The 17,568-nt window shown below is 35.9% G+C and overlaps 1 protein-coding gene across 1 annotated transcript in view; it reads left to right on the top strand.

Annotated features, from left to right (window-relative positions):
• The window catches only part of ADGRV1 (adhesion G protein-coupled receptor V1), a 275,296-nt gene that overhangs the window by 199,825 nt on the left and 57,903 nt on the right, over positions 1-17,568 (top strand). Inside the window, exons 84-85 of the mRNA XM_088130185.1 lie at positions 13,299-13,415; positions 16,570-16,748. Of these exons, the coding sequence (XP_087986311.1) occupies positions 13,299-13,415; positions 16,570-16,748 (296 nt within the window). The remainder of the gene's footprint in view (positions 1-13,298; positions 13,416-16,569; positions 16,749-17,568) is intronic.

Here is a 17,568-nt window from a genome sequence, read left to right on the forward strand (position 1 = left end):
CTTTTGAGGCATTGGGATTCTATTATTGTGAAAGCCCTTTCTGCCCCACTCTCAACCCCTCAGTGAGCCTCCATTTTTCATTTGACCAATGTCTGATTTAATCCACGTATATGGTCTAAATCTAGGAAATGCAGTTGATCAGCATTTTTATTGGCTACTGCATTGACCTCAAAAGAAACCCAGCTAGTCAGGTAGGAAAGAATACTTTTGTATTCCTTCATTGTTTGATCTCTGTGTCTCCAAATTATCTGTCAGAGTCACAAAAGATATTGGGGTCTCAGTTGTTGATTGATGGGTCATAGCTTCAGAAAACTATCCTGAATTTGAGTTCCAGCATTTTCTGAGAAATTAGGAAGTGGGATCAGGATCACCATTCAGTTTTATGACACAGCCGTGTTGAATGGCAAAATATATTTGGTGGGTTGAGATTTATAATCTTAAAGCATTTCAGCAATACTGTGCAAATAATTAAATTTTTTAAATTTAAAATTTTCCAAAGAATTCTGCATTTTATATGTATTTTTAAATAAGATATTATAAGTGACTTTCCCTAAATTTTAGAAGTTTCATATAGTTGAACGAAGAAGAATCCTTTATTTATTATATGTGCTACATATATATCCTGTCTCCCCCCCTTTTTTTAAAAAATCCCCACAGCAGCTTTACAAGGTAACTGAAACTGTGATTGATAAGATCAGATCATCCCATAAACTTCAACAGTGAATTGGGAATTGAGCCTGGGAAATTACACTACATTGAATATTATTCTGCCATATAAGCATGTGCCTTCAAATTAAAAACACATTTCAAAATGTTTTTAAACTGTTTTGCAGTCAGCAAACTGGTATCATTCTCTCAGCGTTTAAAAATAACTATTAGGTTGTTTTCACAAATGGATTTTTTTTAAAAAAAACTCATTCCAAATCTACTGTGGATCACATAATAACAAGAACAATAAATGCAGATTAAGAATGTGGCTCTGAAAGGTTAAATCTGTGTCACGTAGCTTAGCTGCACAGTACAACTAATGCTGCAGAGAAATACATTGCTCCAGTATGTTTATCCCAAAAGCATGAATGTTCTAAAATTGTCTGCTAGTTAGCAGATTCATTACACGAGCAGCTTTGAAGACACAGGCTGCATTCTAAATCTGGGAACAAAGCTACAAGGTAGAGAGAAAGGGAAGATGCTGCTGAGGCTGGAGCAAGCCAGTTTGAGCCGGCACAGTTTAGCAATGACAGAGAGAGTAGAGGAGGGCTGGGGGAAGGGCAGTGCTCGCTGGGAAAAATGCATTTCTCCGTTCAGCAGCAGAGAGCTTCTGAAAGGCTCACTGTTGAAGCCCTCTAGGATAGATTAGCTCCTCTGAGCATTGCTGGCTGGCATGATTTTTTCCCCCTGGGGTAGAAACAAGATAGTAGCATCAGTATGGGACGCATAATTTGAGTATTTAAATGAAAACTGCTGGGTTGGTTTCTGCCCTGTCATTTAGCTTCTGCTAAGAAATGATGTAACACTTGCACATCGTCTTTAGGATTTCATACACACCATCTCTTTAGAAGAGAGAATTAAGGACAAATGTGGAAGTCATTCAGATGCATGTGGTGTCCCATTAATTTGGCCCATATCCTGCTCATATTTAAGTCATCCTAGTAATTGAGAAATCTATGTTTTGTTGCTTTTCCATAATAATAGATGAGCTACATTGTATGTTCTACATGGAGGTTTAGGACCAATTCAATCATGTAGCCATGATTCGTTTTTCTGGGATATGTTCCCACTGATTCCCAGCCAGTTTAAAGTATGTTCCTATAATTGTCACAGGCCCGTTTGCCATATTTAATTGTTAAACAAAATATACCACCAAACATTTTGTGGTTAGTACATAGTACTGCAGTCAGATTTACATGGGACTTCAGGAAGAACACTAAAAGGTGGGGTGGGGGGGGTTCTTTTGCCTCTTTCAGGATTGGAAGCAGTCTATGAAGAAAGTACACTAAGTGGGAATAAACCAGTTATTAATAATGAAGCTAATTTATTACTTCTCACTAATTCTATCCATCTGGATAGGCAGACAAGACATAATGCAGCCAGTAGTTACTCCTGTATTACTTACTCATTAATGTACATAAGCGATAAGCACTAAGAATTTCCTCTACCCTGCAGAATTGCATTCTTAAGCCATGGTTTACAAAAGGCTATAATTGATCATAATCCTCTATTGTTTGTTCTGATATTTGGAATACAGATACCAGATTTATTTATTATTTATTTGCAGAGTTTATATGTCACATTGTACAGCTTCCTAACTCCCTAATTTGGGTTAAAATACATGCATAATAATCAAAGATCCAGTTCCAGGAAAGGTCACAATTGCACACCAAGTATATAAAACAATGGTATATACTGAGAATCAAACATTCTAAAAACAGTTAAAAGGAATTATTCAGAAGGATAATCATAGAAGGCCTGGGTCCATGGCTTGATGAAATAACCAAGAAGGCCATCTGAATGTCGAGGGGGGGGGCATATTGTTCCAAAGGAAGGAGGCAGTGACTGAGAGCACCCCCTCAAAAAGCCCACTCCACTAAATCTCACTGAGCAGGCAGATATTTTGGAGAGAAGACAGTCCCACAGACAATCAGCACTTTAAACTGAATCTGAAAGCCAACCTGCAATCATTGTCGCCCTCAAAGGCAGGTATAATATGGGCATGTCAAGGTACATCCATAACTATATGAGCTGCTGCATTCTGGAGCAGCTGTAGTTTTCAAATGCTCTTCAAGGGCAGCCCCACATAGAGTGTACTGTAGTAGTCCAGTCAAGAGGTGAGTAAGGACTGAGTGAAAATGAGTAAAGTCTCCCGTTCCAGGAAAAGTAGCAATTAGTGCACAAAATGGAGGTGTGCAAGGGCCATCTTGGGCACAGCTGCCACCTGTACCTACAAACCAGTTCTGCTTAGGGAAGTGCAACCCCATTCAGAACTAAAGATGGTTTCTCTTTAGAATCAGCAAGCCTTCAAACCCAGAGCCACTCTGTCTGGCTGCAATGGAGTCTCAGCCTGTTCTTCCCTATCAAAACCCAAACAGCCTCCAGGCACCTGGAGAATGCTTTAACAGCAACAACATTTGACTTTTCCCTCATCACAAAGATAATATGCAAATTGGGTCATTCTGAAGCTTTGGATATTTCAGTCCTTCACCTGTACTTGGATAATGTTTTTAATGATAGGATAGAGATAATGCTTTTAATTACCCTATCCCAATATTTTTAAACACTCTTTGTTCATTTTAGTATTAAATTGATTTGTTAAATATATTTCACCTTGATTTCTTCTTAGAATTTCCAACAAGGACATCAATTTTCAATATAGCCTGTAGCAGAGCACCTTATCTCTAGTTTCTTTTTGATTAACCTTCTGTATTATAGAAGTTAGCCTGAGTCCAAATTCAGAGTTCAACATGGAATACAGTCTGCATTCATTTTTGCCCTTTTGAACTTAATTCATTGTTTGTGGTAAGGCAGGATTTGGAAAACTCCCAAGGCCACATCAACCTGTTTCCTACACATATATGTACAGCATACTGCACTGTGTTCATGCAGGAAAAAAATCATATAGTCCTGGTACAATGACACGCTACACATATCTTTGGTTCATTTTGCTGGCTGGTTGTATAAATACAGTCATGCATTTATCAGCCAGAATCCAATGTACAATTTCTCTATTGTAACTTGACTATTTGATAAAGGTCAGATTTGTAGTTCGCTATTTTACAGTAGGAGAAGCTTCCCAAGTAAATACATCAGCAAATCATTCTAATATATGCAAACTTTTATCAGGAGGGCAGTATTTTTACACTGCAAAACCAGCATTTTTGGATACATCCATTAGAAAGCTAGAACAATATATTGATATTTAATACTTCAGAGCAATAATTCTTTTTTATTTACAAATATATAACATTTGCTAACATTTTTTTAAACAAAATTATTTTCACAAAGAAATAAGTTTAAATGACCTAAGTTGGATAAAGTTTAGAAGAGTACTACTTCTAAGGCATCTGAAAACTGTTGTTCTTGATCATGAATTTATTATACAAACTTCATTTTCATGAATTGCAAAATAGCATAATTTTTTTTTTTCAGTCTAATATGTAAAGTATTAGATGCTAATAGCAGGCTGCAAAATCTCCTTGGCCATCTCATCTAATAACACATACAGTAATATGTATATTAGTACATAATACATATACAGGTTCAATATTTAGAAAATTATGGCATATACAATGCAATTGTATCAAATCCAGTGCTATTGAGTTAAGTTAGGAAAGATAGAGTACTGTATTTTCAGTCTTGAAACCAACCAAACAATAAACCTATACAAATGGCTTTGCATGTTTTCAAAAGATTTCATGTTGGATTGGTTGGTTGTTGTGTTTTAGTTCTTATGGCTTATAGTTGTTGAACTTCAGGAATTTTTCAAATGCTGATATGCTTTAGCTGGCTTGCTCAGACTTTTCTGAATGCTGTTGTGCCTTGTTCAAAGCAGATTTAAATGCTAATTCGTAGAGCCTGATAATATCCAGAAAATGTTGTTTCTTTCATCTTGTTTGTTTCTTTGTTGTTGTAATGTTAATGTTATTCATGTAAAAGTTAACCATCAGGAATAGCATTTGTTTATAGTAAAATAAAATATAGTATAGTTTATAGTAAAATAAAAATAAAGCACACAAATCCATAAAGGAGCAGTAGCAGAGCTTCTGTTTGCTGAGTTTCTGTTTATCAAGTAGACAGGCTTAAAAAGGGAAAAAGTGTGCTAAAATGGTTGCTTTTGCTTAAACGTATTAAATTGATAAACTTGTAGTTCATAATAACTACTACCTTCCCCCTCTCTTGCAAGAAAAAAAAAGACCAAGGAGACATTTAAAATAATAATTAAAAAAAAGGAAACAGTAGTTATAGAATGTTTCATACAGACTTCTTGTCTCATCTCAAAAACAACACACATTTTCTATTTTGTGTGGACACCTACTATTGAGCTGCACAGAAATATTCAGTAGAAATATTTCTGGTGCCAAAAAATAAAATGAGAATTATGTAAGGCATCTAGACTTTATTATGAATTTGCTTATTTAAATTACATCACATGTTTTCTTCAAAAGCACAAGGCACCATGCATATTTTATATGACCTGCCCTTCCCCCAATTTTATATTCATAGGAAAACTCTTATGGTAAGTTAGTTGCAAAGGGGTAAATGGCAAATGAAATTGGATGTCCCAGGCTTAGCCCAATACTCTGACCGCTAGGCTTTCACTTCCTTAACACCACTATATAAAATAAGCAGTATGTCCAAGCAGAGTGAGACTTACACATTCTTAAGGCTAAGCAATGCCTCCTGAATGACATAAAATGAAAAACCCTTTTCATACATTTTATATAGCAATATGGTACTTCCAACTTGCAAACAGCAATGCAAACTACTCAGTTACAATAAATAATAACTTTCATATTCCCCAGTAATATTGAACATATCTCTTTGTCCCATGTATGGTCAAATTACATTAACAATACAATCCTGTAGTTTAACTCCATTGATTTTACTGCTGTTTCTTCACATGAATTGCATATAAGACTGCAGCATTACTGTTCCATTAGCAGTCATTTAATAGGAGGTATGTGGGTGGACAGATTTGGTATCAATGTTAGCCTTTTGCTTAAGGTTACTAGCAGCATGAGGGAAATAATTTCTTTTGGAAAGAAAAAGGTAAACCTCTTCTTCGTGTGTTAGAATCCTAAAAGCCCCCCTCATGCTGACTAGCAAGCAACATAAAAACAAGCCTCGCACAATTCTTCATGATGCCTTTAGCAATTCAGCATCAAGTATACTTAAACCATGAGAAAACTAGATCTTAAATATAGTTGCTTAAATGCAATTGTGACTGATGATCTTCCTGGCTTGTTATTAAACTCTCATCTTGTACATCATTTTGTGTTCATTTGATCATTTAGTGACAAACAAGGGAGTCTATTTTCAATTTACTTAAGAATCTTTGCAATGCTGGATGGATTCTTATTGATTAAACAATGATGTTGCAAGTCTAACATTAACCTCTGTTTAGAAAATTGTTTTTATGTGGCCAAAGTCAAATGGCTTCTAATCTATTGACGTAGATAATTAATTCTATAAGTCTGACAGCTGGATTGAACACATTTACTTGGAATGTTGATGCGAATAAATATGATTTCAATAAGAGCATACTTAGAATCTGGTTGCAATCTATGGTATAAGTGGTATGGTGCAGGTGGAGGAAAAGAAGAATTGGTGGAGAAAAAAAGATGAAAGGGATCTTTTCAACCACAACATGAGCCAGCATTACATTGCAGCTGCCAAAAAGACAATTCATTTTGGGGTGCATTAACAGGACCATAGAGTCTAGATCATTGGAAGTAATTGTTTCACTGTGCTCAGGCCTCACCAGAACCCATTTAGAGTACTGTGTCCAGTCCTGGGCACCACAGTGCAAAAAGGGCAGTGACAAATTGGAGTGATTTCAGAGGAAGACAGACAAGTCGGTAAAGGTCAACTCTATGAGGAACTGTTAAAGGATCTGGATAAGTTTAGCTATACAAGATACAATTAAGAGGCGATATAATTGCTTTCCAAGTCGAATTCTGGTCAGAGCTTTAAAAAAAAGCCCTAGGTCAGCCCCACCCCCAGCCCCCCATTTCCAGATACAGTAGGAAATAAAAATAAAAATCCCAGATTTCTCAGCAAATACAGTATGTCAATGCTGGTTGGAAATGTAGGGAATCACTGAAGTCCTGGCACATCTAGAGGGTTCCAGATGCTAGGGTATGGTTTTATCTGTTGAAGCATTTGAATCCATGATAATTGATGGTTTAATTGATAATCAAACATGTTTAAACCCTCAGTAGTTAATTTGGCTAAATCAAAGATGGATACTTATTTCAACTTTCTGGAATAGGTCAGAAGGAGTTTGAATTTAGTCTAAATCTGCAGTGTTTTAGAAAGTAGTACAAAGCCCTTCCCATCATAAGGCCATTTAGGATAATTTTTATTATTTTATGGATTTTTACAATTGATGTCAAATATTAACAGTCTGCTAGATTATACATTTATGATGTTTTCATGAGGTAGCATTTTTAGATTTTGTTGATGAAATGGACTAATAATAATTTCATATTAATTCTTATCCTATATCTAGTGGTTTCGAAGGGAATGGGAATGTCTTTATCAGATTCAACAGCATTTAAACCTATATAAGGGAATTTCCAGGCCACTAATTTCCTGACTTACAGTATGATTATGAGTACCATATGTGTACTTATAAGTAAATCCCTCAAAATTTGATGGGACTTTTCTACTATAGGTGCTCAAAAAAGAAAAACCATGAATGTAAGACACACTCTCCTCAAAAAAGAAAAGAAAAGAAATATGATGTGAAAATAATTTGCCTCCATTATCATATTCTCTGTGATAGCTCTCTCAATCAAAGGTGAATTATTTGAAGGAAAAATTTAAGGCTGTACTGATTGTGTGTAATCCAAGTTACATTTACCAATGTATAAGCTCTACAGAGCTTAGTAGAATGATTTTTGTAGAGAAACATATAGAAGAGAGCCCTTCCCATTTCTTGGTAGTTATTTCCTGGTACCTCACCTTCTGAAGGTGGATACAACATTTTTTTAAGCCAGCCTACTCAGTAAATCAAAAGCACCCTACTAGCCGTCATGTATGCTTGCCTACAAGTTACTTTCCTTAACTCCTGCTGTTTCATACTCTTAAACTAAAACATGGTCTGAGTCCCTGTGGCTCACTGTACTTTCCCTGCAGACATATTTGTTCTTTTGCCAAGGGTCATATGAACACCAGTGTGCCAGGCAGCAAATTTTGCATGTTCCTTCTTGACTTCTTGAAATTAGATGCTTTGAATCAAGCATCTTAAAGAAAGAAGTGTGTATTACATAGAATTACTTGACAATCTAGTTCCTCTTTGTCAGCATTTTTAAATGAGAAGAGCAGATTTAAAGTCTAGGTTTGTCTTCAGGTTATTCATCTTAATTGTTGTTTACAGCCAAATTGCTGGAATGTATGAGTACGTAAACAATGTATTCAATCCTTCACATCTAACTGTAAAAACATCTTCATTGCCAACGAAGAACAGAAAGGGTACACCCTTCTAACACATTATGTAAACAACTGTTCTTTTAAGAAACTGGAAAATGTCAGAGTTATATAAGACACGTACATTGTTCTTGCTGCCACTGCTGCTTTATAAATTATGAAAGAAGTGCATAGGTCAGGGCAAACTAGCTTCATTTTCACAGTATCAAACCAAGTGGTAAAAATGGTCAAACTCATTAGTTTTTCTTTTTACTTTTAATATGGTATATTATGATGCAAGTTATACATTATATTATTTGGGTACAATGATATTTATATAATACTACAGATTATTAACACTATGATGATTTAGGTGATTAAAGATAATGAAAAAAGATCATATCAGTATTAACTATGGTTTCTGAAATGTTAACATTAATAAACGTATGATTGCTTACATTGTACATCTAGAGCTGAGTACAAAATTGATAAACAGCTGCAAGTACATTAAATTATTTTGTTATATAATAAAGGTTTCTATCTTAAGCTTAAAAATGATCAAACTCATTAGCTTTTCATGACTATAGTATTTGAGTCTTGCAAGGTTATGTTGGTTCACTAACAAATGTTCCTCCAGTTGCTATTTTCTGCATCTCTCCTTGTTAAATCCTTGCTTTTTTCCTAGTTTTCCTTATTTTTGGTATATCTTGTAGGAAATGCTATTCAGAAAGTTAGATTTCTGGGAGGATGTATTATTTTCTTTATACCCACGAAAATAAATACACCTGAACACCAAATCGTCCCAATTTGTTCAGTTCATGTATTTCAAATACAAGTAGTTGAAATCCTATCATGTAGTTTATATATTTTTATTACACAGCATTGGTATCCTAAATTACAAATGTCTTATAAATCTGTAGAGATTAGATTTCTACAGAGTAAAGAAATGAACCACATGGCCAAGCTGGAAAATAGAAATTGGTGGTGGGTGGGGGAGAAAGAAAAAAGAAAAAGAAGTTTATGAAGTAAACTTTGAGTTGAGAAAAGAGATGCCATAAACATCCTCCTGTTGTCACCTAAGGATAAGAGCAGACTGTGTTTATTTCCATCATGTTGTATTATTGCTGTTTTGCAACTAACATACATACATAGGCACAGACGTTAATACCCTGATCCAAACAATAATGATTTGAAAGTCATTTTCTTTGATTTTAACAAAGTGTTTAAATATATTTTGTAAAATTTAAAGATGTGAAAGGTATCTTGATGGTTTGCAGACTGCTTGCACTGAGAGAATCTTGCTTGGTTCTGATTGTGGAGTTTCAAGTGTACAGCTACAAATTTGCTTATTAAAGCGTTATGGGATTGTCAGTTTTTTCTTAGGCTATAATTATAGAATTTGATAACCTTCAAGTATTAAAATTGTAAGTTAAAATTACTCCTGCTTTAACTCCAGAAAATACAGTACCATTTCTTATTACATTATTTTCCTACATTTATTGTTAAGCTTTATTTTCTTCATTTATTTACTGTATTTATAAATAGTATTTCCATACTTCTAATTTATAGTATGACCTAATGGATAATGACTAAAGGAAAATTACTTTCAAATCAATATAATTTGGATCACCGTATTAATGTCTGTGCCTATGTATGTACATTAGTTGCAAAACAGCAATAAGACAACATGATGGAAGTAAACATAGTCGGCTCTTATCCTTATCCTGTCATGATATAATGCCTATCCTCAATAATGAAATGTGTTTATCATCACAGTGATGGCTGGATGACCCTATAAATTGGTAGCGTGGAAACTACATTATCTTCCGTGAATGGTTAAATCACATATGAGCAGAAAGGTTTGGATTTCCTGTTCATTTTATTCTGAAGATTTATATTTACAATCAGATGATTTGCAAGCCAGCCTAATAGCTGGAACAATAAGCCCCCATGCCCAAATCATCTACAGCTCAGCAGCACGCAAGCCCCACAACCACATCAAGGTAGTGCCTCACTGGGGGTTGTTGTTGTTATTATTATTATTATTATTATACCATTCAATGGCTCCCAGTATGGTGGAAGGTAAAACACTTCTACTTGTTCCCTACTTGTGCTCTTCTAGCTCTCATAGGAATGGCTTGTTATGCTAGACTGTTATTCTAAAGATCTTCCAACCACAGCCAAATGCATCCCCAGAAGACATGCATATGCACCAAGTGAATATCTGGTCATGACTTCACCCCCCAAAAAAAAATCAATCAAGAAAATAAACTTCTGTTCATTGTTGTTATATGTGCTTAAATTGTAACAATTTAAAATTCTGCTGAATTTTAAGAAAGGGATCATTGTCAAGTTCTTCAGTGTTTTTGGTAGTTTGTTTTAAAGTTTTCTGAAAGAAACAGCAAAAGATTAATACCAGCTGTTTTAAAAAATGTATTTTCTATTATTAGAGTTACTAGCAAAGTAGTGATACTCCTGCTATATTTGAAGCCATTGTTAAGTGAAACAGAAGCTTTAAGGAGCTCTGTTTTAATAAGCCAAATTTATGAAGTACAATACAAAATCATACAATCTTAAAAATATTCCAAAACCAACATCACTGTATTGTAACAATAGTACTGTATACACATGCTGGTATTTCTCTCTCTTTAGATAGAATTTATTTTAACTCTAAATAATCAAAGTGAAATAAAAGCAATGAAGACAGATCTACAGTATCTGAAAACGTCTAACTCACCAATGTTGGGTCCTTAACTAATAGAGTTGTTTGCTTATTTTACTTTCCTACCATTTCCAAAGATTTCCGAACATTTTCCAATGACAAAAATACAAAATACAGGATGGGGAATGAGAGAATATCCCATTGTCTCTTTTCAAGAAACCCATTTAGCAGGAGTTGAGAAAGTCTTTACCTGGGAACTTAAGGATCTGTTGCCAATCACAAGAGATATTTGTGATCTAATACGGATCACATATCCATCTCCCATTGTATAAGTCAGCTCTGCATATTTAGTAGAAATTCAGACTGAGTCTCTCTGGCAAGAAGGCTTTAGAACTGAAATTTTATCACCAGGAAAGTAGATTGAGAAGCTTTTACTCTCTTTCATGTAGCTTGACATATTCATTTTAATGCCTGGAGGTAAGGAATAATTTATAGGAGGAGAATCTGAATTAACAGAATCCGAATTACTATTTTATATAAGAATGAGATTGCAATTTAAAATTCCCAGTCTTGGAATATTACTTTCAAGACCTCAAAATGTTCTTTATACGTAAGAGATGAGCTTTCAGATTTCAACATTTTCTTCAACATATATTTTTAATTCAAGCCAAAAAGAAGGGAAAATGCTTTTTCCATAGTAGTATAAATCTTGGAATGTTTTTCCATTAAATACACCTCTGATCATACTTTGAAGCATTTTGCTATTAGATGCAAAAGTGAATGAGCATAGCATTTCTGATCCCCTCTCTGGGCCTTTGACAGGAACTGCAACCAGGATGTTGCAGCTCAATCCTTCTGCCTCTTTAGCCCCAAACATAACAGTTAGCTCTCACACAGTCAGTAAAAAGCAACTTGTTAAATCTGATGGTTAAAAGGACAGAGAATACAGACCAATCTTGTCAAAAGAGGGGGATAAGTAGTCTGTTATATATGATGGGAAGGAAAGCAAAATGTAAGAAGGCTGGAACATTTTTCTATGCATTGGGCTTATTCTCCAATCACAGTAATGCATTGCTGAATTCTTTAATTCTATAAATAATATTAATCTATAATTCCTGGATTTCTATTGTGCTTTCCGAAGTAGTAAATTAGTGCCTATAGGATGAAGCCTGACACCAAGGATGGCCCCAAATAGACTCTTCCAAGCTTTTGCCTTGCAAGAATAATTTTCCCATCTGAACACCGTGTCCTTGGAAAACCTCAAAGCTACACTGGGTTCCTTTCCTTTCACCAAGTCAGACCCAGCTCACCCTTTCCTTGAGCCCAGGCTGGAGGATACTCTGCTTGGTAGTGTGCCCCAAGTTTCTTAGTCTGTAAATTCTTATTTCTTTTCTTTTGATGAAGAAGGGACTCTTTCATATGATGGCCTTGTTCCTTCAAAATCCAGGTGTGAAATGGGGAGGGGGGGAAAACCAAAGTGCAGTGCTCCTTATTCCTCTTCCTGACTCATCTTTTACCAAGGAGCCCCAAAGTGAGGCACACAGCCTAGGCAATTCATGTGTACTATAAGTGGGAACGTGCTGCTGCCAACTTAGCATTGGTGTGATGCTCTACCCTGTCTGCCTTTGGGGGCTTTTCCTCATTCCTCCCTTTATGGTGAATGAGGAAACTGCCACTGTTGTTTCAACCCCTCCCAGACAGCCAGACTATTAACAGTGGTTTCAGTTGGCATAAGTAGAAGAAATTGAACAATCAGAGCCCCAGACACTGACACTAGACAGCCCACTGGCTCATTCTCAATGTGCCTTTCTTGCCCACTTTGCTCCAGCATGATAGAGATGGTGGAGATGGACCTGGGAAGAAGAAGGGGAGAGAGTGTTGTTCCTGGCCTGCCTTCATCCTCATGGTCCTGGCTCAGCTGCCTGCCACCTCCCACAGAAACCCCAAACACTCTTGGAGAGAAAGCTTGTGAACAAGGCTCAGCATGAGTGAGCATGCAGCAGGTATTGGAAGTGGCAGGTGGCATGAACAGATCAAGCATAGCTGGAGCCTTGTCAGACCATGGTTCTGCTCTTCCTGGACAAGTGTCTGTGCAAGCCTAAAAAAATCTGCAGATGTGCTGACAAGCCCACAGAGGGTCACAGCCTACAGCTTGAGAAACCCTGATTTAAGTTTTTATTGAGTAACACATTGCTTTTTGAAATGTTTGAATTAGGAGATCCTGTCAAGATCCTTGTTGGTAGCTTTACTTTAACAAATGAGAGTATATCTTTGAGAGTTACAGTGCTGAACAGGGATAATCTAGCAGCCATGTGTTTGTATAAATCATTTAGACCAAAGTGCAGTAAAATATTTAATTCAAGAAAAAAGTTTAAAGTGTGATATGTGCATATTCGAGATAGGGGGCAGGGTGTCTGACTTATATACTGTAATGCAATGAATTGTGACTTTGATTTCTTCCTTATCACTGGGAATGCATTTTTAAACTAATGCCGCTATTATTCTCTTCCAGATATCATTTCTGGCTTCAGCTTACACAAGTCAGCAGCTCTCCGAAGAAAGTTGCTCCACTTTGGGTTCAGTCACCCACTACCTCTACCTTTGTCAGTTCAGCTGGATGCTTATTCAGGTTAGTAAAAATTCTGCTTTTTAGGGCTGTGCAGAGCTTTGGGTCTGATTCCAGAAAGGAACATTAGAGTGTGCTAGCAATGAATGAAGGGCCTCTGTACAGTTCCTGTATGCACCGGGCCTTCTCCTGGATTTATGCCGCTGCTGCCCTTTTGCTTTTGGCTAACATTCATTCAACACATATTCATATTTAGTGGTGATTTCTGGTCTATAAAAAGCAGCAAAAATGTGTTTTCTTATTATTCTCTTCTCCCCCTCTTTCCTCCTCCTCCTCCTCCTCCTCCCCCCTTTGTTTTCTACAACTGAAAGTGGCCTACATAATGTTCCTCCTTCCTATTTTCATTGCTACAACAACCTTGGGAGAGAGAGCAACTGGCTCAAAGTTGCCCAGCCGGCTTTCATCCCTAAGAAGGGACTAGAGCTCACAGTCTCCTGGTTTCTAGTTCAGCACCTTAGCCACTGTACCATACTGGCTGTTGCCAGTATAATACAATGGCTCCTGCTGTAATCACAGTGTTTATTTCCTATTAACTTGTGTTAAATTGTTGCTGCTTCCTTAACTGAAACACATATTTTCCTGAGCTTCTAGAGCTATTGTAAAAACCCGGAAGGGACTTTTTTTTTTAAGGAGCAGCTGGCAGATCCAAGGAAGTTGCCTGTGCTGGATTTACTGCAGCCTTTGGATCTGAACACTTCTGAAGCACCACATTCTGTCTCCTGTATCCCCAAACTATTTCCATATTGTTCTCAAGAAAACTGGCTGAATTTATCCATGTAATAACCAGAGATCAACCTGAAAGAGTCTTTACCTTTATAATTCTTTGTAGCTAATGCTATGTTATAATTCTTTCCAAGTCTCAGGTTATTTAATGCTTTTCTCTAGTTCTCCAATTGGCACACATAGTGTGGATTAATTTATCTTGTATTAAGTTGTTAAAAAAAACTAACGCAAAGTCTTTGCAAACAGGTGTATGAACATCTGTGATAAATAGAGATAAAATGTATTGCACTGTTCTGTTCATTATTTATGGTGAATTGATATAACAAAATTGATTAGTCAGCATCATATATTTTGTAACAACGAGTCTTAATAAAATAACCACATGCTTTATATTTTGTAAATAGATCTAGGTCCTTGCAATCCTGGACCTACTTCTGTTCTCTCTTTTAAAATAGCAGGGAGAATACAAATTAGTAAAGAATTCTGAAAGGGCTCAAGTAAGAAGCTATTTAAGATCAGGTGCAGGGAAGAGAAAGAAGGCTTGGTATGCCTGAAAACCTGCCATAGAATATAGGAGGTGGAAGAAATTAGAGCAAAAAATGGTTAAGGTTGGTTGAAAGTTCAACAAGGCAGAACTAGAGAGGTAATTTTTAAATAATTCTATGGCCATATAAGCAACACAAATTGAAATATTTTGATGTCTATTTTGGCAAGGAGCAGAAAAGGCATTGTATTTCATAGTGTTTACTACATATATTGCTTTGTTTGCAACTATATATTTTATTTTATTTTTTTAAAAAGAAACCTCTGCCATATTCTGTAAGGACACTTGCAGGGAGCTTCACTCTAAAACAGATCTCCCAAATGAAAATAATGTTTGAATAAGCTTCAAATAAAGTGCAAATTATTTCTGATTTACTTCTCAGCACACTGGAAATTTCTGTATGAGCTCCTCCATCTAGCAGCTAGGAAACCAGCTGTACCTTTTTGTGTCCATACAACTGGTTATTATTACACCATAGCAACAGGAAAATATTGCTAAAGTTAGATCTGCTGTTTGTATTTGATCTATTCAATTCTAGAATGCCAAAAGATGAGAGATGTATAGTTATCAAGATAAAAAATGACATTACATAGGAAATAGCAAATAAAGCACACACCGAAGTTTGCAAGGTCCAGTTGGGTTGGTATTATCATTTATGCAATAAGAGATAAGATGATACGTAACTGTGATTAAACAATTACAGAAAACAAGGGTAAGGACACACAGTACCAGTTCTTAGAAAATTGCATGACTAAAAAGCCTTGTTCTAAGAGGTAGAATTAATGGGATCATGGCTCCTTGACTAAATAGAGTGACAAAAATAAATTCCAGGGTTCATCTGTCTGTAGCTGGAGCATGGCCTAGTTTTATTACAAGGCCATGGAGCAAGCTGCTTTCTACCTAGCACTTTGTTCTTTTAATGTCACAAAAAGAAAACAGCATAGATATAAAATGAATGCAGGGAGCAGAAAGCTGATAGGATCATTAAAATGATGAGCCTGCTAATAAATACATATGCGCGTGCGCGCGCGCACACACACACACACATGTTTGCAGCGTGTTATTTAAAATGTCCACTACATCATTTTTTTCCCTGATTGTATTAAGAAAATGTGTAGCCATTAATTTCCGCTCTGACCTTTTGAAATGTTTGCCAAGGTACATCTAAACAATTGCCTATTTATCACTAAAATGTCGAACTCTCAGGAGGCATGGATTGGACAAATTTTTAGATCATTTTTAAGTTAAATATATTAGGAGTAAAGTCAATGTGTCGTAACACTTCCTGCTTGCAAATGGTTCATTTAGGAGAGGAGAAGAGAAATCTTCAAAAGATTTGGGGTTAACTTACCATGATGGTTCCTTTTTAAATCTTTTTTTTTTTTAATTATTATTATTTAGTGTGTAGTAGAAGAGCTCTTTTTTAGTAGCTGCTAAGTAGTTGGCATTGTTTCAGTTTCTCCAAATGCACTATACAAATAGATAATATGGGCACTGATGTAATCAGCAATTCTATGTGTGATTCAGGGTAGGGTTTGCATATTCCAGTTTGCCAAATGCAGACAACCTGTTTTGCATGTTATGCAAATTGATTGCTAATTCTGCAATTCAGGTGAATTGGATAAAAATTAAACACTCCATTTCTGTTTGTCTGATCAAAATCACTGTGGCTCTTTTCTTACCCTGCGTTACACATGCATAAAATTGTGATCTGATCCAGAACTTTGCTCAGTGCATGCAATCAAAGCAAAAGCTTCTTCGGCAGATAGCTGAAGATTTCTCTTGATTGTTTGCAGTAACCACAGGTATATTTCTAAAAAAATGTTTTTACAGAACTGTTGGTAAAATACTATTAAGTGCATTAATCTAATGTTCCCTGTTATTCCATAGGCTGTTAATTTCTGGTATATCCTGGTGATGAATGATGAACACACAGAACGGCGTTATCTAATTTTTTTTCTTCTGGGTTGGGGTCTTCCAGCCCTTGTTGTGATACTATTACTAATTATCCTGCGAGGAATCTATCATCATAACCTACCACAGATTTATGGCCTGATTTACAATGATCTGTAAGTATACATAATTGAATTGTTTGTGTACCTTTCTGGTATCCTCCAAGTTAGTTAAACCTCAAATCCCATCACCTTTCATAGCTAAAGTAGTTTGGAGAAGGCCAAATTTAAGAGTCATACTCTTTTTCCTCCCCTATATTTCATACAAGAAGAGTAGATTACATGACAGTGTGCTAATCTATCTAATTTAACAAAGCAGAGGAGAAATAATTGCAATGTAAATAACATTGAATGACAGAAGTCATCTGTAAATGAATCTTCTTCATAACTATAGACATTTTGGGAATTCTAAGGTCCACTCAAATGTAATTTAGAAATCAAGACAAATGGCCACTGTCAGAAAATCCTTCATGTTCACATAGAAAAATAGATGTGTTATAAATAGGGATGTGGCTGTACTTCAAATACGAAGCAGAAAATATCATTTGGAGTAGGTGTGGGTGTGCACCACCACCAATTGGTTCCAAGCTGCATCTTTTCCTGTGTGATTCCATAAAAATACTCATTTGGGTAAAAAAGGTATTGATTGAATGTGACAAGGTGCTTTGGACTTCTTGTGGGCACACTGTTGGCACCTCCTTAATTCAACAAGTTAACAGGTGTCTAGGTTATAATATTTTACAGCATAGTGCCTTCTGGAATTGTTTAACAAGAATATTACCACTGGGCAGACAGAACTATCATAAACATTGATGAAGAATTTAAAACAAAATTGACTAACACTCACACTGTCATAGCATTGTCTGTTAAAAACTATTGAATAGTTATATTTATTCAAAGAGTCGTAGATACATAGAAATGCAGATTTTTTGCCTGC

The sequence above is a fragment of the Python bivittatus genome, unplaced genomic scaffold (genome assembly GCF_059951505.1).
Source record: "Python bivittatus isolate LINGU-HERP-01145 unplaced genomic scaffold, Pbiv_v1 ctg000850_np1212, whole genome shotgun sequence".
Lineage (NCBI taxonomy): Eukaryota > Metazoa > Chordata > Lepidosauria > Squamata > Pythonidae > Python > Python bivittatus.